Source organism: Gastrolobium bilobum, unplaced genomic scaffold (genome assembly GCF_033153095.1).
Source record: "Gastrolobium bilobum isolate Gb01-03AN ecotype WA unplaced genomic scaffold, APGP_CSIRO_Gbil_v1 utg7104, whole genome shotgun sequence".
NCBI classification, from domain to species: Eukaryota; Viridiplantae; Streptophyta; class Magnoliopsida; order Fabales; family Fabaceae; genus Gastrolobium; species Gastrolobium bilobum.
The window spans coordinates 136583-159987 of record NW_026898416.1 but is presented as its reverse complement, the minus strand read 5'-3'; the positions used below and the strand labels follow the sequence as shown (position 1 = coordinate 159987).

At 31.4% G+C, this 23405-nt stretch overlaps 2 protein-coding genes across 2 annotated transcripts; one reads left to right on the top strand and one right to left on the bottom strand.

Annotated features, from left to right (window-relative positions):
* The first annotated feature begins 15235 nt into the window (after nucleotides 1-15235).
* On the top strand, nucleotides 15236-18991 carry LOC133316063 (SUMO-activating enzyme subunit 1A-like). The gene is made up of 11 exons (XM_061517762.1): nucleotides 15236-15311; nucleotides 15405-15506; nucleotides 15701-15752; nucleotides 15905-16100; nucleotides 16214-16293; nucleotides 16380-16496; nucleotides 17002-17052; nucleotides 17727-17793; nucleotides 18080-18183; nucleotides 18263-18367; nucleotides 18447-18991. Exons 2-11 carry the CDS (start codon nucleotides 15418-15420, stop codon nucleotides 18546-18548), a joined length of 963 nt encoding a protein of 320 aa, XP_061373746.1. The 5' UTR covers nucleotides 15236-15311; nucleotides 15405-15417; the 3' UTR covers nucleotides 18549-18991.
* Nucleotides 18992-20492: 1501 nt separating this feature from the next.
* LOC133316081 (probable WRKY transcription factor 75) lies at nucleotides 20493-21382 on the bottom strand. Its single transcript, XM_061517780.1, has 2 exons — nucleotides 21111-21382; nucleotides 20493-20694 (listed from the first exon to the last, which is right to left on the bottom strand). Exons 1-2 carry the CDS (start codon nucleotides 21380-21382, stop codon nucleotides 20493-20495), a joined length of 474 nt encoding a protein of 157 aa, XP_061373764.1.
* Nucleotides 21383-23405: the final 2023 nt, after the last annotated feature.

Sequence of the window (23405 nt, the reverse complement as noted above, 5' to 3'; positions counted from 1 at the left end):
CCTTACTTGACTTTGAATTTAGAAATATTTGATTGATACATAACATATAATTTCAATAGTTTCATGATTCAGCTATTGGAAACGAATCCGACTATAAGATATTAGGATATCTCATGTGACCATATGTTACATTTGTTGACAAGAAAAAAGAAAAAGAAAAGTGTAAATGGGATATGGAAGGCAGTGAGTTGCGACTAGTCAGTGCAGCCTTTTGGACATGAAGGTCCTGCAACCTGCATCAACATGAGGGAGAGGCCTTGGCTATTTAATTATTGCCAATATTGCCTTTACATGGGTCCTGGATGTGTAGCTTGGTTAGCACTGTTTGCTGCTTAGTACCGTGCAATAGGGTTCTCTGATTAGATGTGCACTGCATTTGTCTGCGTAAGTGGTCCACAAAAATTGACTTGGTGGTTGTAAAGAAAGGTTTATCTACTAAAAAAGGAGAGGGAGGGAGACTGGGAGAGGTTGAAATGCAAGGTAACAAAATAGTATGATCGTAATGCCCAAGGACTACAAGAATCTTTAAAAGGAAACACTATTTTCATTTTACATGAGAATAATTTTTTTATATTATAAAAAAATAAAATGAAATCCATCATTAAAGGAAAAAAAAAATGAGATTTTCAAAGTGAATGAATATAAGATAACTAATAGTATTTTCCTTCTTTAAAATATGGTATTATTATGCACGCAAAGATGCAATCATTCCATTCAAGTATTACTAAATTGGCATCATTTACATTTTTCCAAATCAATTCTATAAAGCTTATGATAAAAGTTACCATAAATGAATATAACAATGTATACTTTAAATATATAAACAAAAATATGCTTTCGAGGATATTTCTACTTTGCGTCATTTTACATAAAATAACGTTATTTTGGTACATAATTGGTAATTTTTTACTTTCTCTCTCCTCTATAAAATTAGAAAGAAAGAGAAAGTGGAGCAGAAAGAATATAAAAAATTATCAATTATGCATCAGAATGACATCATTTTATCTAAAATGATGCAAAATTATATCCTTTAAAAGGACAAATATTTTTTTCTATTTCTATGGGACAATGGGAGGAGTCTATGGTAAGGGGAAATTTATCATCGACTGAGCTAAGCTATAAAATCTCTTCAATAAGTGGGCTTGGATACTACATCTTAAACCAGAATCTTCAGACGTTAGATTTATGGGTCTTTCCACTTATATGGTTCTCCCCTTTCAATGAGTTATAAGCCCAGATTTGCTCCCCCTTAAGCGGAAGTTGTTTGAGTATTCGTGAGACTATTTCAAGGCTTGACTATACTCATCAAGTCATTAGTTAAGATGGCCACAGAGTTTTATTAGAGATGTGCAAAAGAACCAAAAAAATTGAATCGAACTGTGAACCAAACTCAATCGCACTTAAAATAACTAATTTTTAAAAATCGGTTCATGAACCGAACGGGTTTTTAAAACCAGTTCAAGAACCCAACCGAACTGAACTGGTTTTTATTACTTTATTTCTTTGATCTTTTTATTTATTTATTATTAGAATTAGGTCGACCTGAACTAATTTCGAACCGAACTGTTTCCAACCGAACTGAACCATTTTTGAAAGAAACCGAACCGGTTTTGAACTGAACTATTTTCGAATCTAACCGTTTTAACCAATTCAGTTCGGTTCTTCAAAAAATTCAGTTAAATTCGACCCATGAACACCCCTAAGTTTTTTTTTTTTTTGATAACAAAACACCCCTAAGTTTTATATCAAGGTTTGGCTACACCCTTCAAGTCTTTGACTCCATACTATGAGTTTGGTTGACCATCAAATTCAAACACTAACTACCATATCCAAATACTCGATTCACATAGGTCAATCAATCGTTGGCTCCAGTGGCTTATTTATGTCTCCACATTTAGTGATTGGGATTTGAGGGCAGCGCCTGTTGCGAACACGACAAGTATACAGGTCGTACAAGTAATAAAGTGAATGAGTAAAAGTATCCTTTCCATTAGAACTAATTACAAGCAAAAGTTTCACCATTTTTATCTAAGTTAGACAATTCAAAAGTATTTTTACAAAGTAAACATTATTTAATTAAAAATTAAATAAAAATGACAGTAAAAGAAATTATATAAAAAGCTAATTTGAAATAAAAATTAAGTTTTTAAAATTGAGAATAAAAACACAGTTAGGGTCTACTTCACCTCTGATTCCCCTTAAGTAAATTAATTCAATAAAATTCTAACTCTCTTGTTATCAAACGATTCATCATCTAATTATTAATTGGTTAAATCTCTAATATCTTGGTTATTTAACCCTTTAACCTAATTAGAATCCTAATTTCTTAGAAATCCTTTTTAGATTAAGCATTAAGTGTAATGAATCTCACACGCTTGCAACTCTCACCATTCTGTGTCTAGAACAAGCAAAAATTGGTATTTTCCTAGTCCAGTTAAAATCCTAAATATTTCTATTTAGAATTTTGTCCTTTTTTTTTTGGTAAACAGAAGGCCTAAGCCAAAAGAACAACAAAGACAACCAAAACCAAAACTAAATCCTACACCTCACTTCCCTGGACCTACTGACACCAGTAAAGTCACCACGGAGAAGATGAAGAATGTCAGGAGGAAGATCCCTCCAAAACTGATAAGTAATGGAATCATCCGAATCCAGAATAAAATTCGCCAACCAATCAGCACAGACGTTTCCTTCTCTATAAGTATGCATCAAAGTAACTGACCAACTCCTATTGATCCATGTCTGTATATTGCTCTGACACTCACGGACTGCTACACCAGACTTGGTGAGCACAGTGATCACACTAGATGAATCACTCCCAATAATTATATTACGAAATCCTTCGTTCCAAGCTAGCTCCAAACCACGAAGAACACCCCAGAGCTCAGCCTTAAAAGAAGAGCAAACCCCCAATTTGTAAGCAAAACCCCCCATCCATCTCCCTTGAGAATTACGAATCAAACCCCCACAAGCAGCTAGGCTAGGGTTACCTCTAGCTGCACCATCTATGTTAATTTTTACTGACCCATCTGTTGGATATTGCCAAGTAATGTCCATCTTCATTGAAAACTTTACTGGAAGCCTCCCCTGAACACTAGCGAAAGCATTGTTAACGTCCCTCACAGAGCTGCAAATAATCCATTTCCTCACATTTAAGCAAGGAAAAGCAGAGCCATGCACCAATTCATTACGCCACTTCCAATTTTATCGAAAAATAATTTAAATCAAATAAGAAATTTAAACAAATAAATCAGGATAAATACATAACAATTAAGATAGAGTTTTATCGAAAAATAATTTAAATCAAATAAGAGTAATCATTAAATCCATGTCCCTAACTACTAAGAAAATTAGCCAGACATATTCATGTCTAACTTTAACAAAATATCAAATGAAAATTCAAAGACAATTAAACTAAATTCCTGGATCAAGAATGAGGTTGAATCTCCATGTTTTCGCTTTAACCCTCTTCCAGTTCTTCACCGTCTCTGATCTCTAAGTTCTCTGTGTTGCGCGCTCCTTGCTCTCTGCCTCTTTTCCAGCCTTTCCCCTCTCTCTTGCCAACATACCTTTTTTCCCAAAATATCATAAAATACCATTTTTTCCCAAAACTTTCTCTTTTTATATTAAAGAGAAACTTTCCTTTTAAATCTCCAATTGAATCTTCAAAACATCACAGCCCATCAAATACGATTCCTCCTCAAAATAAATTCAAAATTATATTTTTCTTATTGATAAACAAAAAGTTTCCTTTTTGTTTTATTTTAGAAATCAAATCTTCATAAACGTCAAATCTTCGTAAATTTGGCTTTGGCGTCACTTTGGTTGTTGCGCGCCCTTCGCGCCCTTCTTTATAGAAAGCATAGAATTTTGGCGCCACTTTATTAGAGAGATTGGCGCCTTTGGCGCCATGAGCTTTTAAATTTGCTGGACTTTGCAATTGATATTCTTTAATAAGAAAATTTCTTACAAAACACATTAAATTCATGAGAATATTTCGGAAGGTAAATCAACAATTATATCATAATTTTTCATGTGTTTTGATTTAATTTAATTTAATTAATTGCTCAATTTACCCAGTGAATTAAGGACTTATCAGGGCCTCCAAAAAAAAATTATTTTATTTTTAAATGCATTAAAAAATAAAAAAAAATAAACAAGAAGAGAAAAGAAAACTATTCACATTATCAAACTTTGCTATTTCAGGCATATCTTATTTATTGTAAATGTTATTTCAAGTTAGAGTAAAGTACTTTTGGGTCCTCAACAAATATCACGGAGCCCAATTTAATCTCTTAGGAAAAAAATTTGACTCGTGGTCCATCTGAAATTCAAAATAGACTCATGTTAGTCATTTTGAGAGACTCTCGCAGGTCTTCTTTGAATTTCAGAGGAACCACGATTTCGACTAACTAGATCTATTTTGAATTTCAGAGGGATCACAATTTTTTTCTAAGGGATTAAAACGAGTCTCGTGATTTTTGTTTAGGACCCCGAAAATACTTTACTCTTCAAGCTATTTCAAATGAATTTTTTTGTGTCTGCACTTGCACACATAAGCAACCATGTAGGTACGTCGGTTATTGGCTCTGATATCAATATTGGATAAATGAGGAAGCCCTTGGTACAGGACACAATCATGCATTAAAAGGGCTAAATGAGGATCATACAATTAGAATGACCCACAAATCTAAAATTTTAAGATTTTGAGTTGAGATATAGTATTTTGTCATCATTTTAAGCCCTCTTAGTTCTTGTTGTTTCTTTGCATTTGCCAATATAGTTTAGCTCATTTGATAATAAATCTTCCCTTATATTGTGTTACCCACCAAATCAGAATAATAAATTTGTTTACGCAATGATACTCACCAGAAAAAGATATGTTCGAATTAGTTGCAGATAACATAATTCAGAAAATTGAGAGTAGATAACCCAACTTCTTCTGTTTTTTTACTTTTATAGTAAATTTGCAAGCACCTAAATAAATAAATAAAGGATAAAGGTAATTTAACTCGATTTTTATATTTCAAGTTTTTGAATTGTTTAATACAAAGAAAATGATTATTACAACATATAAAATAAATTCATAGAACTCGATAGGTGTGAAAGTGATCGTAATACAACCCAGGTCAAAATTGAGAAAATAATATGTATATTAAAGAAAACAAGCTCATAAAATAAAAGTATATATAGATAAAATCGCGAAAATTGTCCAAATTTATTAAATAAAAATATGAATTTTGGGGATTTGTTATTTTTATCTGGCTTTTATGATTGAATTATTGGTGGTTTAATCAATGACTCTCATTTATCTTATCGAATCAAATTCTAGTTCAATTTTACAATTATGATTAATAATATGTAATTATGATTATGCATAGGTGTTCCGCCACTTAGGGGAAGGGTTGAGATTTGTCCCGAGTTAAAATTTGAAAATTAATCACGTTTTTAACGTGAGTAAATAATTGTGGCTAAATTTTTGAATAAAATTTAATATTAGACCCCACCTAAATTTCTGTTGACCATAGCTCAATGAATAAGCTGACTTCGCCACTGCATAGATGTATTAAGTTTGAGAGCGGATTGCAAGAGATGTTTTAAGTTTGTTAAAAAATAATATAAATTATTTAAAAAATACTCATCCAATAATTTAAAAATTTTGATTGAATTGATTCCTTATAAGTTCATAAGTAGTGAGCAGTCAACACGGTGGAAGGAAGCGTTTATATGTATTCGTGTAGAATTTGCATCATTTCAAGCTTTTGGAGTATTTAAAATAATAAAAAAAATATTGATAAAAAAATGAAACAATTTAAATTTTATAAAATATAAATGATGATATAATAAAGGAAAAATATTTTTTCATACAGATAAGTTATCTGCATTTATTCTCAAAATAACGTCATTTTAGTATTGAAATTTTAAAAAATCTAAATATAAAGATTATTATAACTCTGAAATAAATTAAAATTATGAAAATATCATGATTTTCACCCAAAACGACGTCGTATTGAGCTTACTGCATATAACTTATATGCATCTGCAGAAAAAGCGAATCCTATAATAAATTATAAATACATGTGACATTATTAAGTCAAAATAAAATATATTTACATTTCAATTTTTTTTTTCGGTAAACATTTACATTTCAATTTTATTAAGCAAAATACTTGCATTGATATCGAGTTATATATATATATATATATATATATATATTATTTTTTATTTATTTATTTTTTGGTGAAAGAATGTCGAGTTATATTTTAACAGAGAAATAGTTGTGTGGTAATTGGTTCGGGAATGGATGCGTGGGTAATAAGAAAAAGTTGGGAGGGGTAAAATGGTGTTGGCAGAGAAAAGAGTGACAATGCCTTTAAACTCTGCAACTGCAACCAACAAAAAGTGAAGGTGGCAGCTGTGACTGTAATTGCTATTGCCATTGCCATCGGAACTAGTAGTAGGACCAAGCTCGCAACTGTGCCTATTTGTCAGTACCCAAGATCTACTCTCCCTCTTTTTTCTCTCAGAATCTCAATTATTGGCCACGTGTACCTTCCCCTGTTCCCCCATCAGTTCCTTCACTAACTATAAGCTATAACCAATAACTACTTTTTTTTCTTTCCTTAAAAAAATAATATAAATTATTAAAAAAATCATCACTTAACAATTTAAAATTTTGGATTGAATTAATTATTTACATAATATCATAGTCTCGATATCTCGGGTTCGATCCTCATCTCTCCCTATATTTTTTTATGAAATTTTTTAGCACAAATAAGATTGACCTGATGCATCATCTACCTTTCAAACCCAATGCACTCTCTATTGAGAGGCCATGTTAGAGAAATAATATAAACTATTAAAAAGGCTCATACCAAATAGCTTAAGTTTTTGAGTTGAATTGGTTCTTTACATCTTTGATTATAAATCTTTAGTTCTATCAAATGATGGTAGTTCAATTGGAGCCAATAAATTGAGCAAATGAGGGTAAGAGTATATATTCAATTATCCTCATTATCATTTTGGGATGAGTTTAAAGCCTTAATCTTAAAAACCGTCCTGAATTGAATTAGTTATAAAAAAATGAACAGATTGGAATATCTCAAAAAAAAAAAAAACTCAAATTCGAATTCGAATCGAAAAATATAAAAAAAGATTTTGTATGAGTCTTTCTCTATAATAGGTTTAACAGTATTGAAATCGGATTAAAATGATAATAACGGTGGATATATATATATATATATATATATATATATATATATATATAAAATTTAGTTTTTCTAAAATTATTTTAGATAATTTTATCTAATGATCATCAAAATGACATCATTTTCTGGTTAAAAAATTAGAAAAATAAAGACTATTATAACCTTGAAATAAATTAAAATTACAAATAATACAATGATTTCTGCCCCAAAGCGACGTTGTTTCAGTGAACCTTAGACAAAGTATTGTCTAAAGTAATATTAGATACTTTTTTTTTTCCTTTTATATATATAGGGTTTAATGTTTCTTCTGTTATATGAGATTAATTTTATCTTTTACACATACATAAAAGTGCATGAGTCTCATATTTTCTCATTTTCTCTCATTTGTTAGGGTTAGGCCCAAGCCCAACCCAACCAACCCATATAATTAAAAGTTTAAACCTTACCTCATTGCTTTGTCTCTTCTCCTTTTTTTTAAACATAAACCTTATTAGCTCCAAACCTTAATGGACATCAATGATTCCTGATATTCAATCTTCATCAAGTGGAGGAGAATCGCATGAGATTTTTCACATTTTTTTTGAAGCAAAAGTGGTCAACTTTGGATCAAATAGACATCGATAGAGGTTGGTTTTTGATCAATTAACCCCTACAATTAATACATTTAAAATTTTCTTTAAATAAAATCTTCGGCGGCGCTGCCCCCAAACACCCACCTTAAGTGTGCACACATAATTTTTATTTTCTGGGTTCGCCACTGCTATTTATATATTTTTATTTATATAAAAAATAAAATTATCTCTTAAAATATTAATCTCTTATTTATAATAGGAAAAATGTTTATCATCTTAAGTGAACATGTTTTGGTGTAGCTCCTTGAAGTACACTAGGTTACACTATGTACTTTCGGGAGTACATAGTATAATTTGCAAAAAATCGTAATTTTTTTTTGTAAACGGATATTTTCTCTATAAATTTATACTATCAATAATATATATGTATGAGAAGTATCTGTTTACACTTTTTTTTTTACAAATTACACTAAATATAACCGGTCATACACTCTTGATTGAAGTATAACCGATCATACTTAGTATAGTTAGTAAACAAAAAATTTGTAAATATAACATTTCCCATATATATATATATATATATATATTTGGACTTATCATTTCTCAAGCTGCCGGAGATAAAATTATCTTTGGCTGCTAAATCATAACCGTACAAAGATGGATCAATGGTGATAAAGAAAGAGAGAAAAAATAGGAATCATAACCATTCAAAGGTGAATCAATACATATAAGGAAATAAATAATCAAAACGACGTAGTTTTGGGATGTCCGGAGATAAATTTATCTCAAACAGCTTGAGAAATATTTTTTTTTTCTCTCTCTCTCTCTATATATATATATATTTATATATATATATATATATATATATAAGGTAAGATTCTTTGACACCAGTGTCAAATTTGAAGTTTGATACCTCATCTGAGAGCCGTTAGATCAAAAAAGATAAATGGTGTCACTTGCTTACAAATTTAAGTCGTTGATTTTTTTTGATCTAATGGCTCTCAGATGAGGTGTCAAATTTCAAATTTGACACCGATGTCAAACTTCAAATTTGACACCGATGTCAAATTTCAAATTTGACACCGATGTCAAAGGATCCTACCTATATATATATATATATATATGGGAAATGATCCGTTTACAAACTTTTTTTACAAATTACACTATGTATCCAGGGAGAACATAGTGTAACCTAGTGTTCTCTCGGGAGTACATAATATAGTTTGTAAACAAAAAATTTGTAAATATAACCCTCATATATATATATATATATCTCTATATATATATAGAGAGAGAAATACTACTCTCATTTTACATGAGATAGTTATCTCATTTTCTCTCACTTCGAAAATCGCACATTTTCTTTTTCTTTTTTGCTTTTTAATGATGGCCTCCACTTAAACTCTCTTTACAACATGAGAGAACTACCCCATGTAACATAAGACTAATATTTCCTATATATATATATATATATATATAGGAGTTTGTTTTTTCATGTTGCATGAGAAAACAATCATTCTTTTTTTTTTTTTGGTATCCAAAACAAACACTTTCTACACACACCATAAAAAAGTGTGCCACTCATTTTTTTTTGTTTTTTTAAATAGATGGGTCCCACACATGGTGTATCTATGACATGAGATTAGAATCTCCTACAACATAAGATTTATTTTTCCCATATATATATAGGGAAACATATTTCTCCGGCAACTTGAGATAAGCTTATCTCCGGCCACCCCAAAACTACGTCATTTTATTTATTTATTTCCTGTAATTAATTTGATTCACCTTTGAATGGTTATGATTCCATTTTTCTCTTTCTTCCTTTATCACTATTTATCCATCTTTGTACGGTTATGATTTAGTAGCCGGAGATAAAATTATCTCCGACAGCTTCAGATAATTTTATCTCCGGCTTCTAAATCATAACCATACAAAGATTGGTCAATGATGATAAATAAGAGAAAAAAAAAGGAATCATAACCATGCAAAGGTGAATCAATTAATATAAGAAATAAATAAATAAATAAATAAAACGACGTAGTTTTGAAGTGACCGGAGATAAACTTATACTTGAAAAATGTTTTTTTTCTCTATATATATATATATATATATATATATATAAATAAACTTTATGTTCAGATCACTTTATGTTCTGATCACCTTGATTCTTTTGAATCGTGATTCATGTTTGTTTGTTTTTTTGGTACCTGGTCATCTTTTTTCAGGCATTTGGTTCGCATAATAATTTCTATTACCGAGAATCACATTCTTGGAGTTATTTCACGAAATTCTCATGCACGTGTTGATATGATTGGTTCAAAGATAACATGTTTATAAATTTTTTAAAATAGTCGTCAAAATATCTTTAACCAGCTGAGATTACAATTTTACAATTAATCATGAACGTGGGTGATGCATGATAGTTATTATGGGGAATGGATCCTCTCGTGTGAAAAAGTGGTCATATGGTCATGTTATTTCATCAGAACCACTCATTTAAAAATTATACATTTTTCTCTCTCTTATCTCATCATCAATGAGTAGTTGTGATCAAATAATATGACCACATGATCACTTTTTCACATAAGAGGATCCTTCTGATACTGTTTTTGGAAAAATACTTTTTTATTTTTGTATTTAAAAAAAATTGAGAAAAAATATGTGTGATAATATATTTTATTTATGTTTGGAAAAAATATGTATTCAACAAATTATAGATATATGTATTTAATTTTAAGATAAAAAGTAAAAAAATTATCTATTTTTATTTCTATTCATTTGTATTCGTAAACTACCGATTCATTTAAAAAAATGAATTGATTTTATCAAATATTATTTTCAAGTTAAACAAATATTTTTAACGGAAACACAACAGCTTTTCTTATCTGATAAATTTGATTATTTATTATATATGTATATTTTAATTTATTTTATTTAAAGTAATGTGTAATAGATATTTTTCATTTGGATAAGAGCCACTCAACTCAAGTGTTTGGTTATCGTTATTGGAGATCCTGTTATTTCCCACAATAGCATTGGACGCATTCTTGACAGAAGACGCACATCATGACTGAAAGCCCAATCAAGAGTAAGGAGGGTTTAATGCAGCAATTTTTGCACAAGCATGGGAAGGTAACACTTCTTAAATAATCACTCGGTTTCACCCAATTGGAGTCAACCAATTCAGCCACTTCAGCATCTGATCAGTCTCGCAAAGATCGATAAGGTTCAAATTATCCAAATTATAGAGACAGAACAAAATCCAATGGTCCTGCCAAAACGGCAAAACCTAATATTATATCTCCGATATGGGAACCCTCCAACATATTTTCCTTAAACACCTGCCTTACTTGTCACAAAATATGCCAAAGATTATAAGAATTATCGGGGGCTTGAAGTCTTGAACAATAGGAATAATAAGATCATTACAGCATAAAATTCATATGCACGGAAGTCATATCGATTTGACCTCAAGACTGGATTCAATGAGCATGTCATTATGTCCTACGTATAAGCTCTGCACACCCAAGAAGTGGTTAGGATTGCAATATGTATAAAACCATTTTTTTAATTATAAAAATTATTACTAATAATAATTTAATTTTCTTCTCAAATTTTTTTATAATAGTTAATAATTCTTGTTATTGTTAATAATATTTATAACTTTAGGGAGCGTTTGGTAGATGAGAAATTTTATTTTATCTGAAAATCTTAATTTTTAGAAATATGATTTTTACATTCAGTTTATAATAATATCTGAAAATTAAAAATTTAAAAAAATTTAAAAAAATTCAGTTTCTCAAGAATCCCACGTACCAAACGGTCCTTAATGTTTTATTTTAACACTTCGTCATCGTAAAATATCTTGAATCCCACACTGTATATAAGCACGTTCCTAACTTCCTATTAACTAGTTGTTTTTAACGTTTCACTAGACACTTTTTAATAAATTCTTCATTCTTTATATTATCAATATATTAATATTACTAGACGTTTTTTTTATTATAAATAATGAGCGTGAATAATAATAAAATTATTTATGTGTAATTAAAAGATTATGGGTTTAAATTCGAAAATAATTTTTTTAATATGTAGAAGAGTAAAAAATTGTTCTCAACTCATTTTTACTAATCGAGATTTAATGAAAAATGATTTTTTAGTGTTCAATGTTAAAAATTTATAATTAAAAATGAGAGAAGTTATACTTACTATATTTTTTTCTTATTACCTCTTACTATCACATTTTAACCGTCAATTTTTATCAATCTAACGGTTATAATTTATTGGGTCACACATATTAATTAATTATTAATTTTTAATTAACATTACCCTTAGATTGACGAAAATCAACGATTAAAATTTGGTAGTAAGAGATAATAAGAAAAAAAGTAATAAATATAACATCTCCCAGAAAGAATATGAAGTTATAGGAATGTCACTTGGCAACCGGCGTGCTATAGTTATTTTCTACTTTTTCTCTCCTAATATGATATATTGTAAATATTATAAGAGTTTATTATTACAGGAGATAAAATTATCTTTTGCAATCCTAGAATTATGTGATTTTGAATGTTAAGAAAATTAATGAATGATGTTTTAATAATATTCATATAATAAATAAATAAACAAAATTATTGAAATATCCTTTGTTACCTCCCTAATTCTCAAAATGATATAATTTTGAAATTGTATGAAATAATTTTATATTCTGAGAAGAGAAACAATAAATCCATATTATAAAGTTATTCAAATAATAGGAAGGAACCTGTACGCCGAGCTGCTGAGATTTTAACCAAACAAAGTGCCTAGAAAGTTGGAATAACGAAGAAATGTTCATGTGGAATCAGCCTCCAAACGAGACCTCTTTACTGCGTTAAGTGGATTGTGTGGGTGTAGTTTTTCTTTGATTTTAGTTTTTCTTACTTTCTTTGGGTTTTGTTAAAATAAATTAAAATATGAAATTATATAATCTATTATTGATAGGTAGTTAGGTACCACAGTTGTGTATTTCGTCTCACTTGAAGGATGATTTAATTTTAATATCACTCGCTAACACGATATGAATATGATTTCTATTTTATATTAAAGTTGTTCCGTCAAAGCGATACATGGCATTTTTCCAATTTTTTATTTGCTAATTCTTTTAATTTGTTACTTTAATTATTTGTTTGCTACTTTTCATTTTTCTAATTTACCTCTTTTGTTGACTTTTCGTATTTCTAATATTTCAAGTTAACTTCTTATTTTCTACAATTTCTTTGTATTCGGGTAAATCCTAATTGTGGACTCTTCAGCTTCTTCTTTTTTCTTTATACTTTTCATTAACTAAAAAGTTTACCCAGTGGATTTAAATGACAGTGGAGCCAGCTTTTATTGACCTTCCGTTCATTTTCACAATACATCAATCATAATCATCTCCCTAACTGATCAATAATTATGATATTTGAATATGATTAAATTAGTTGGCTGGAGTTAATTACTGAGGCTGGGCTTTTTCTTGCATTGAGGGCACTTTTAATATTTCAAGAAAATGAATGATCATTAGGGTGGGACTGGGGAGCATGGACTCCCCACTCACCCGACCCTCTGTTTCCTCATCAATAGAAAAGCGAAAACCCTTTCAATTCACCCAAAATCCATACTTAAGATTGAATCTAGTTTGCGACTAACCCATGCAGCAAGTATGGGCATATATAATAGAACTGCATGCCCCCACACGAGATAAAAGCAAAAGCGAAAGCAAAAGCAAAATTTTATTGAATAGCCTCGCTGCCAGATCGGGGAAAATCAAGTACACATTGTTTTAACCACAACACACTTAAATGAGCTAGTTGCTGTTCATGACGCTTGATGTGAGACTTGTGGCATTGTGGACCATGCTAGGAGCTTGGAATCGGGATATTCGCCCTGATACAGGTTAGTCACTCCCAACTTGTTCAAACACATTGCCTTACCTTTTCAGCGATATTTTGTCTATCACCAACCTTGGTTTAGGCCAGTAGGCCACACATACATCATCATTCGGTCCTATATATGTATAACCTTTATTCAACTTGCTTTCTATTCAATTTCAAGTTTTCAACTCTCTCTATACTAAAGAGGAAACCTAATAAAATATTGTTTAAATCTTCATTATGGTTAATTTACCGAAGTTTTGGCCGTGGCCGGTGGGCACATTTAAATAAAAGTAAATACTCTTTTGGATTTCTAATAAAAAATACGATCTTCATTTCAGTCCCTTATAAAAATAAATTAGTTAATTAGTCCCTAACAAATTTAAAGTGGATCTATTTTAATCTTTTTGAGGAACTAATATGGGTCTATTTTGAATTTGTGAGGGACTACGATTTCAACTAAATGAGTCCACTTTAAATTTCTTAGGGACTAACTGACTAATTTATTTTTGTAACGGACTAAAGTAGGGATCATATATTTTGTTAAGGACCAAAAATGATATTTACTCTTTTAATATTGATCCTATATTTTCTTTTTATTTTATTTTTTGGATACCCTATATTTACTTTTTGGCAGGATTGAAATCGATATTATGTGCTGCGGAGGAGGCAAAGACGAAGCATATTGTTTCTAGGATGAAGAAAATTATACACAACCCTTCTCTATTTTCTAGGCAAGTTTGGTTAGTCTGCCGTCAACCGATCGTTTTGTCTGTGAATTTTCGTCAAACCACTGGAATCCCTAGGCACATTGACAAAAAAGAAATGCTATTCTAGCACTGCACCTATATTTGTACTACCTTGAAATTTGCACATTTTCAAAAGCAGGGAACTTGTGTACGTAAAAATAAAACAAAAAGGTGCTCTTCCTTTTATTTTTGGGCGAGGAGGAATCATTTTTGTTGGTGAAGCAACGTTCTCGCCAACAAAAGGGATAATATAGAATAAAATTGAATTTGTGCACGAGGCAATATTCTAACTTCTTGTGGACACATCTCAAGGTGGACAAAGATAATTTCTTAATTTATATATGTCAATTTAAATTGACCATTAATTATTTACCAACATTTTTTTTTTTAATTTCGTTTGCTAATATACGCACTCTTTAATTATATAAGTTAACATACATAACGGATTAACTGCTTCAATATTGAAAGAAGCTACATTAGTTAGCTTAGATTATGAAAATAAAACGAAAGTTTAATATTTCTTACGTTATAGAAAATAAATTTATTTTTTATAAATATATAAAAGTGTGTAGGGGCAAGGAGAAAAGAGATAATAATAAAATATGAGTTTCATATATTTTTAGGTATATATCAGAGATAAATTTCTCTCTTAAAATTTAATAAACCATGGGACACAAAAACGGTTCTATTTAAAAAACTGTGGTCTGGGCTGCAACTATTTCATAATGGGCCAATGAATGCCCTATGTAGTTAGATAGATCCAAACCTTAAAAGCCCAATTTATTTATACTCACTGACTCCAAAGACACTCACCGACGACTCATCTCGCCGCGCCCTTGAACTGAGATACGAATTTTTAGTGTTTTTGGGGAATTCTGCGCGCGAGTGGGTGTTACTGTTGGTCAAGTTTGTGATATCTTTGTTATAATTTGTGACTTCGAAATCGAAAGTGAAAATTTCAATGATGTCGTGGAACAGGTTACGGTTGGGAATGAACGGCGACGGCGAGGAGTTGACGGCGCAGGAGACTGCTCTGTATGACCGTCAGATTAGGGTTTGGGGAGCAGATGCTCAAAGAAGGTTCCTTCAATTTTAATTATTATAATTTTTTAATTTTCGGAATTGTGTTATGCTTAATTTGCTTTTGTTACTTTACTGTTCTAACCTAATTTAATTCTGCTAATTTTTGTTCTTTGTTGTATGTAATATAGTCTTCTTGACTTCTATGGTTAGTGTTTTAATTTTAGTTTTTGTTTGTGATTCTGTTGTCTTAGATTAAGCAAAGCTCATGTCTTAGTCTGTGGAATGAAAGGAACTGTAGCTGAGGTAAACCTAAAACTTGTCTCTCTGGCACCTCAAATTTGACTGACACGAAAAAAAGAGAGTAAAAGGAGTTGTATTTGATTATTGGTTGTTGTACTTTTGTTTCTCATGTTGCTGTCATAATGTGTAAGGAGTTTGAGTTTGCTGTTGTATAGTTTTGCAAGAATATCGTTCTGGCTGGAGTAGGTAGTCTAACCTTAATAGATGATCGGGAGGCCACTGAGGAAGCATTGTCCTCAAACTTTCTTATTCCTCCTGATGAGAATTTGTATGGTGGAAAGACCCTTGCGCAGCTTTGTTGTAATTCACTTAAAGACTTCAATCCTATGGTTCATGTTTCTGTGGAAAAAGGTTTTTGTTTTGACCCTGGCACTTATTGATTTGTTTTCTTTTTCTGCATTGCTTGCATTTGGTTTTTTACATAAAGTTTTGTGGTTGTCCTTTTCTGTTCATATTGGCTGCAGGTGATTTGTCAAGTTTTGATGTAGAATTCTTCAACAAATTTGATGTTGTTGTCGTCAGTTGTTGCTCACTTTCAGCCAAAGTACTGTGGAAAATCTTCTTATATATATATATATATATTGTAAATTTTTTTTAACATTCTTGTTTACATTTAGTCTTTTGCTGCAGAAACTTATTAATGAAAAATGCCGGAAGCTATCAAAACGTGTTGCCTTCTATACTGTTGACTGTAGGGATTCTTGCGGTGAAATTTTTGTTGATCTGCAGGACTATAAATATTCGAAGGTATCACTCTTGTGGATCTACTTTCTCAGAGCTAATTATCTGCTTTTATGAGTTGATATTATCTTCTTTGATATGTTGTGGCAATCCCTGTGTTTTGTATATGATGCTTCATAAACAATCTAAATTTTTGTTCTACGTATGATGACAAATTGACAATGAATATAAAATCTATTAAAATCATCATCAGTAGTGGGCATTTTTTCCTGCAATTAGTGATAGAGGCCAAATCTGAAAAACAGAATACATAGTGGAATTGTAAGTTGTGATGCATTAAACTTTTATGCCTATATTCTTAATGCAGTTATGATTGTGGTTTGTTGACTGTTTGGTAGTTGCGTTTCGTTTAAGAATTTTCTTAAACATATGTTGTTTTACCCTAATCTTTGTTAGTAACAATTTATAACTTGCTTGTGTGATTGGACCTTCTAGATGATAAGCATTTAAAGGTACTGTGCTTCTACAACAATCACTGATTTCTTTTTAATGCTTCCTTCTTCTTTGGCAGAAAAAACTGGAGGAAACTATTGAATGCCAGCTACAATATCCAGCTTTTGAGGTATGTCTGTCTTAATTCATTAGTTATATGTTTGCATTTCTTCATCTCGTGTTAAAAAAATCCATTAGTTTTTCTCAAAATAGTATTCACTATTTAGTGCTATGGTCTTGATGAGTCGAAACCCTCAAGGCCTTCACTCTTCAGTGTATTTCAAGTATCATTTGCAAAAGAAAAGAATATAATAGAGAAAAAATAAGGGACCAATTTTGCCCTGACAGATATTTAGTGCACCTGATAACCTTAGTGGTTGACTGAGCTATTTACTTACTTTTAGATTCCCATTGGGCGACTTTCAATGTATAACCATAAATTTAGTGATCCTAAAATAATAATCCTGAAATTGGTAAAAAGTAGTATCATTTCTTGTCATGTAATTGAGGTGTGTCATGTTGCATATGTGATTTTCTTGCTGGATTCAGAATTTCAGAATTGTTTTGGTTCTGAAAACTGAAAATGGGCCTTTATCATATATTGACTTTGCTATACACAGAAAATAAATTGCACTTAAGAAGCTTAAATGACGGGTCTGGGTGAGGGATTTTGTGCATGCCATTCAATATTGTTCCTGTCATTTAAGAGTTTCTCTATGTAGGTTAAGTATTTTACTTCACTGTAAATGACATCTAGTTGAGAGCTTCATTTTCTTGAGTGTGCCTATTTGATTTTTGCTGCAGGATGCATTATCAGTACCTTGGAAGGCACTTCACAGGAGAACGTCAAAGCTGTACTTTGCTATGAGAGGTTTGGTAAACTCTTCAGTTCTGTTTTTGTACGTAAATACATAAAATAAGAATAAATGATTCAAGTCAATTAATAAATGGATCTATTAGTAAAGGGTGTCTGCACAAGTTAACTTATAGATAGAAGAGAGAGAGGTGCTGTGAGAGCTGTATGCTTCTTCTTGTCTTCTGGGTGGAAAATTTATCTTTTTTGGTTCCTCTTGTCTATTTTTATTTTTTTTAATTTTGTGAGACCGACCTGTATGTTGACAAATTTGCATACAATAACACCAAATTGTCTGTTGCAGTAATCGAAAAGTTTGAAGAGGCTGAAGGACGTAATGCAGGAGAAGTTTCAATTGCAGATCTTTCTGAGGTTCTCAAGCTGAAAAAGGAGCTCTGTACTGCACAAGTATGCTTCCTGGAATTTATTGTGTACATTTTTTGTGTTAATTACATTATTCCTCTCATCTTTCTGTTTGTATTGACAGTCTCTCAATCAATCTCATGTACCTGATTCTCTTCTAGAAAGATTGGTGACAAGCACAACAGAATTTCCGCCAGTTTGTGCTATTATCGGGGGAATCCTTGGACAGGTATTCTGTTAGTTTTCATTTTGTTTCGAAGATGTCTTGAGATTCCTAACTTACTAGGTTTTCTACTATGGCATCACAGGAGGTTATCAAAGCAATATCTGGAAAAGGAGACCCCCTCAAAAACTTTTTCTTTTTTGATGCTTTTGATGGGAAGGGCATTATAGAAGACATTTCGGGTTAAATGCTGGAAAGTAAATGACATCTCTGGGAATGTGTTTTATGTTTGTGACACCGGCAATCTGAAGGGGGGAGGGATTCTTCACAAAAAGAGCATAGAAAACTAGTAAATTTCAATAGATCTGTAAGGAAACTGTAAGTAGACAATGCTCTGCCGATTATTAACTCCTCGTTTATAGTTTCTTAGATGCTACTTTATCTAGGCTAATGTCTATTTAGGATTAGAATTATCTCGTTAATGTGGAAACTCAAATGTATGTATGCTTTGGACTATAGATTATCTTCCATCATCAAGCCTGTGTCTTTGAAGTTATGAAGCGTAATGATGGTTCCGAAACAGGCTCGTCATGCTTGTGCAGTATTCTATTGGGAAAATATGGTTCTTTGTCTTCTACAGATACATTTTGTTATAATTAAATTGATGACATTAATAGTAGGACTTGGCACACTGAAAAGAAAAAATGTGTAGTAGTGATATATGCACAGATTTACATTAACACTAACAATGCACTGCCATTCAATAATGCTAGTTCTGTTGTAATTATTTTGAATGGTTCGTTTTGTGAACATTATCTTTTTTCCTTTACACATTAAGAGCCATGTTTTCTCACCATTAAAATAATCCACTGTGGACCCTGGGTGCCTTTTATAATCTCAACATATTCAAACAAATAGAGCCGGCTAGTTTGTGTTCATCGTTAGAGAAACCAATACCACACCGTTATGGGATTCGGCATGAGAGGAAGAACAAAGGAGTGTGAAAAACAAAGCACAAAAGTAAGCGTCCCCACCATGAAAAGGTTCCAAGCAGAGGGAAAAGAAACATAAAGAACTTAATCAGCTTTACAAGAATCCGCAACAAGACTGGAACTCCCTTAAGCAATCTAACACAGCAATAGATTCGTGCAAATAATGATCCCTTTCAAACGCCACAAACAACGCTATAGAAATACGTGGCAATTGTCCAAATATCCAGTGTTATGAGTCCTCACTCCTCAGCATGGAAGGTGAATGACTGACGCCACATAGTCGTATTATCGTAAAACTTTGAAATTCTATAATTTTTGACTTAGGTATTCAAATTAGATGATTTTTTTTATTTCACATAATTTTTCAAGATCTATGCAATGATACTTCATTTGACATATTTTATCTCCCACAAATATGGTTTGAATTTGTTACAATGGTATCACAATCACAAGAGCATTTAAATCCAGAAGATAGCAAGTGCATTAGCTCATGGTGTTGGTTCGGAAAGAACTCAGGATTTTCTGGATTTAAATGATTTTATAATTGTGGAACTATTGTTGCAAATTCAAACTATGTTTCTGGAAAATGAAATATGTTAAATGGGGTGTCATTCCGTAGATCTTGAAAAGTTACGTGAAATAAAAAAAAATCATTTAATTTGATTATCCGAGTCAAAAGTTATGGTCTTCCCAAGTTTTATGGTAACAGAACCGTTTAGGTGGCGTTGTAACTGTATTAATTTGAAAAAACTTACTCAGTGCATTTTAACTAGACAATTTTTTTGCTCAAAAGTTCTAGAATGGTGCTTTAGCCCTTAATCGTGTGTCATTGTCTTTCTAGTTGCACTCACCCCATGTGACAATGTCTCACATATCAAATATTCGGAATATGTCACGTGTGGTATAAATATTTGTAGGTAGCGTTATTGTTTTATCAACTACCCTACTACATATCTCTAATCATCATAGTATTATACCCCATTAACGCCTGAGCAAAACATCCTGTACTTCAGATATATGTTTAACAACAAAATACTTATTAATATCTTCAGAACAGAAGACAAATACTAGCTATTTAGTTTATATATTATATTCCGATCCTCAAACTGAAAATATACTTTGAAATGTTATTTATCAACGGCAATGAACAAGATCATTCAGAAAACGTTAGGTAATTCCACCAATAGTCTCATGCCACCTTATTCTAACGTTGGAGATACGTTATACAGTTGGCTGTATATCTTTAAGTTTCTCAAGATCTGCTCGAAGCTTTCAGCTGTCTTCTCGACAGGGTGGATATGCATCCCTTCATAGGTTGTTACCACGATCTGTTCATCTATGGAATGGCGTTGGATTTGTTTCTTGACATTGCAGCCTCGATAAGAACATCTGTAGTAACTTCTGAAAGCAGAAAAAAATAAAATTGGAACGAAAATCAAGCAAGGTTATGATTCAGGAATAATTGTTGAAATTGAAAGGAAAACATAGTAATGATGATAAGTTGCTATTAATAGTACTACTGGACAATGAAACCCATTTGACTATTTCTCAGAGCTTATATAGTCTAGACATTAACACCGGTTTGGGATTTTCATAAGGCTACATGCGCAAAACAATAGTTGTAGTCAATAATGTGGTGAGTAAGGAATATAAGTGTGAACTAATCTTTTTATTACTGAACATATAGGTTTTGTCACACGAAGAGTTTTCTAATTCCTGAATCTTTTATAAGAGATATCCCCGTTTATCAAGTTTACAAGGTAGCTTATACTTCAAATGTGCAATCAAAACAAAACTATTAATGAAGTGAGACAAACCTACGAAATTTATTGTTTTTCATTGCCTTTTCCCCATACTTTCTCCATCGGTACCCATCGTCTAGAATATCAATCAGACTCCTTGTTTGAAATACATATCTGTGCTGCTTGATCTCTTTGCCACCTTTCTGGCTTGATATCTTTTTCCTTTGAGTTTTTGAAAGATCATCTGCCTTTTTAACATGAATATTAGAGCTATGAGCAACTTTTAAATCAGGTAGAGAAACGGATGATGAAGATGAGACAGGGAATGACAATTGATGGTTCTCCATATTGATTAAGAATTAACAACCTAGGTTGCACTAGAGGGCTATAGCATGTTATATATTTATATAATGGAGAAAAGGAGACGGGCTATCGAATGCATGAATTCTAAGAAGGTGAAACATGAGGGCTGCAAGCAGGTCAACTGGTCTATTGATTTGAAGATCCAATTTAGATAAGGAGAAACTAATTCATTTAATTACGTAAGAGTTTATATGGATGAAAGTTTTGCCATTTAAGATGGTTCGGGATGCCGTGAATAACATGCAATCTAATAAAATTATATTCAGCCATTATAATTCCAGTTTTATACCTCAAAAGTTATATATATATATATATATATATATATATATATATATGGGTTTGTTTTTATGAGAAAAACAAACCCTTCCTACACACACCATAAAAAGGTGTGCCACTCATTTTTTTATTTTTTATTTTTTTTAAATAGGTGGGTCCCACACTTGATGTATCTATGACATGAGATTTAAATTCTCCTACAACATAAGATTTACTTTTCCCTATATATATATATATATGGGGCAGGATATTCTTACACCGGTGTAAGAGTTAGAAGTCTTACACTCAATCTTAACCATTGATCCACTTGTATCTAATGGCTCACATTACTAACAAATTTGAGCCGTTAGATATAAGTGGGATTAACGGACAAGATTAAGAGTGTAACTAATGTTTCTCCTTTTAAAGGAGAAAATGTTTCTAATGTTAATGACCCATAGCATAAGTGGGTCCCACAAAATAGTGGAAAGAGAAAAAAATTCAAGGTAGGACCCACTTATGCTTTGAGTCACTAACATGAAAAAAATTCAAGGTAGGACCCACTTTTCCCATATATATATATATATATATATATATATATAGGGTTTTATAATTCTCATGTTGAAGGAGAATTGAAATCTCATGTTGTAGAGATAAAAAGCATGTGAGACTCATGTGTTAGAAAAAATTATATGTAGGACCCATGTCAGCACGGAAATCGAAGGGTGTGTAGGAAAATTGCAATTCTCATGGTAAATGAGAATTATAAAACCCATATATATATGGGATAGGATCCTTTGACACCGGTGTCAAATTTTGAAATTTGACACCAAATCCCAACCGTTGATTTCTGCCAATCAACGGTTATCATTTATTGGGAATTACACTTATTAATTAATTATTAATTCCAATAAATGATAACCGTTATTGGCGAAAATCAACGGTTGGGATTTGATGTCAAATTTCAAAATTTGACACCGGTGTGAAATGATCCTGCCCCTATATATATATATATATATATATATATATATATATATATATATATGAGGTAGGATCTTTTGACACATGTGTCAAATTTGAAGTTTGACACCTCATCTGAGAGCCGTTAGATAAAAAAAATCAATGGTGTCACATGCTTACAAATCAGAGTCATTCATTTTCTTTTATCTAACGGTTTTTAGATGAGTTGTCAAACTTCAAATTTAAACCGGTGTCAAAGGATTCTGCATATATATATATATATATATATATATATATATATATATATATATATATATAACTGTGTCAATTGCAGGCTGTCCGGGCCATTTGAACCTGATTTTGTCTTCTTCTTTTTTTAATTGTTATTTTGATTTCGTTTTTCGCTTGCAACAAAAGACGTGACAATTTTCGCAACCGGGAAACGTGCTGTATTGTATATTTTATTTTATTGGCTAACACGGGACAGACCAACATGGAATTCGTGAATCATGGCTGAAGAAATTTGAAATAGGTCATAACATTCTTTAATAATGACAACCTATAGCTAGTTTCCATGAAGTTGCTTGTTCCACTCATAAGTCAATACACATCCCATGCCTTGTGCTTTATGCTTCTATTATTGTGCATGCTGATTTACCATCCTTGTGGCGTCTCCTCCATAGACTTGTGCTTTATGCTTCTTTAATCATGGCTATACACAAGAACAGTGTCGCAGTGCTCAATCCAATGCTTTAGCATGCACTCCTCAATTCGGGTAAAGGGAAAATGTTA

Coding starts and splice junctions, on each gene's coding strand:
- LOC133316063 (XM_061517762.1), top strand. CDS start 15,418: ATGAACGGCGACGGCGAGGAGTTGACGGCGCAGGAGACTGCTCTGTAT. Junction 15,753..15,904: donor TGAAAGGAACTGTAGCTGAG/GTAAACCTAAAA, acceptor GCTGTTGTATAG/TTTTGCAAGAATATCGTTCT. Junction 18,184..18,262: donor AGGAGCTCTGTACTGCACAA/GTATGCTTCCTG, acceptor TTGTATTGACAG/TCTCTCAATCAATCTCATGT.
- LOC133316081 (XM_061517780.1), bottom strand. CDS start 21,382: ATGGAGAACCATCAATTGTCATTCCCTGTCTCATCTTCATCATCCGTT. Junction 20,695..21,110: donor AAAAACAATAAATTTCGTAG/GTTTGTCTCACT, acceptor TTCTGCTTTCAG/AAGTTACTACAGATGTTCTT.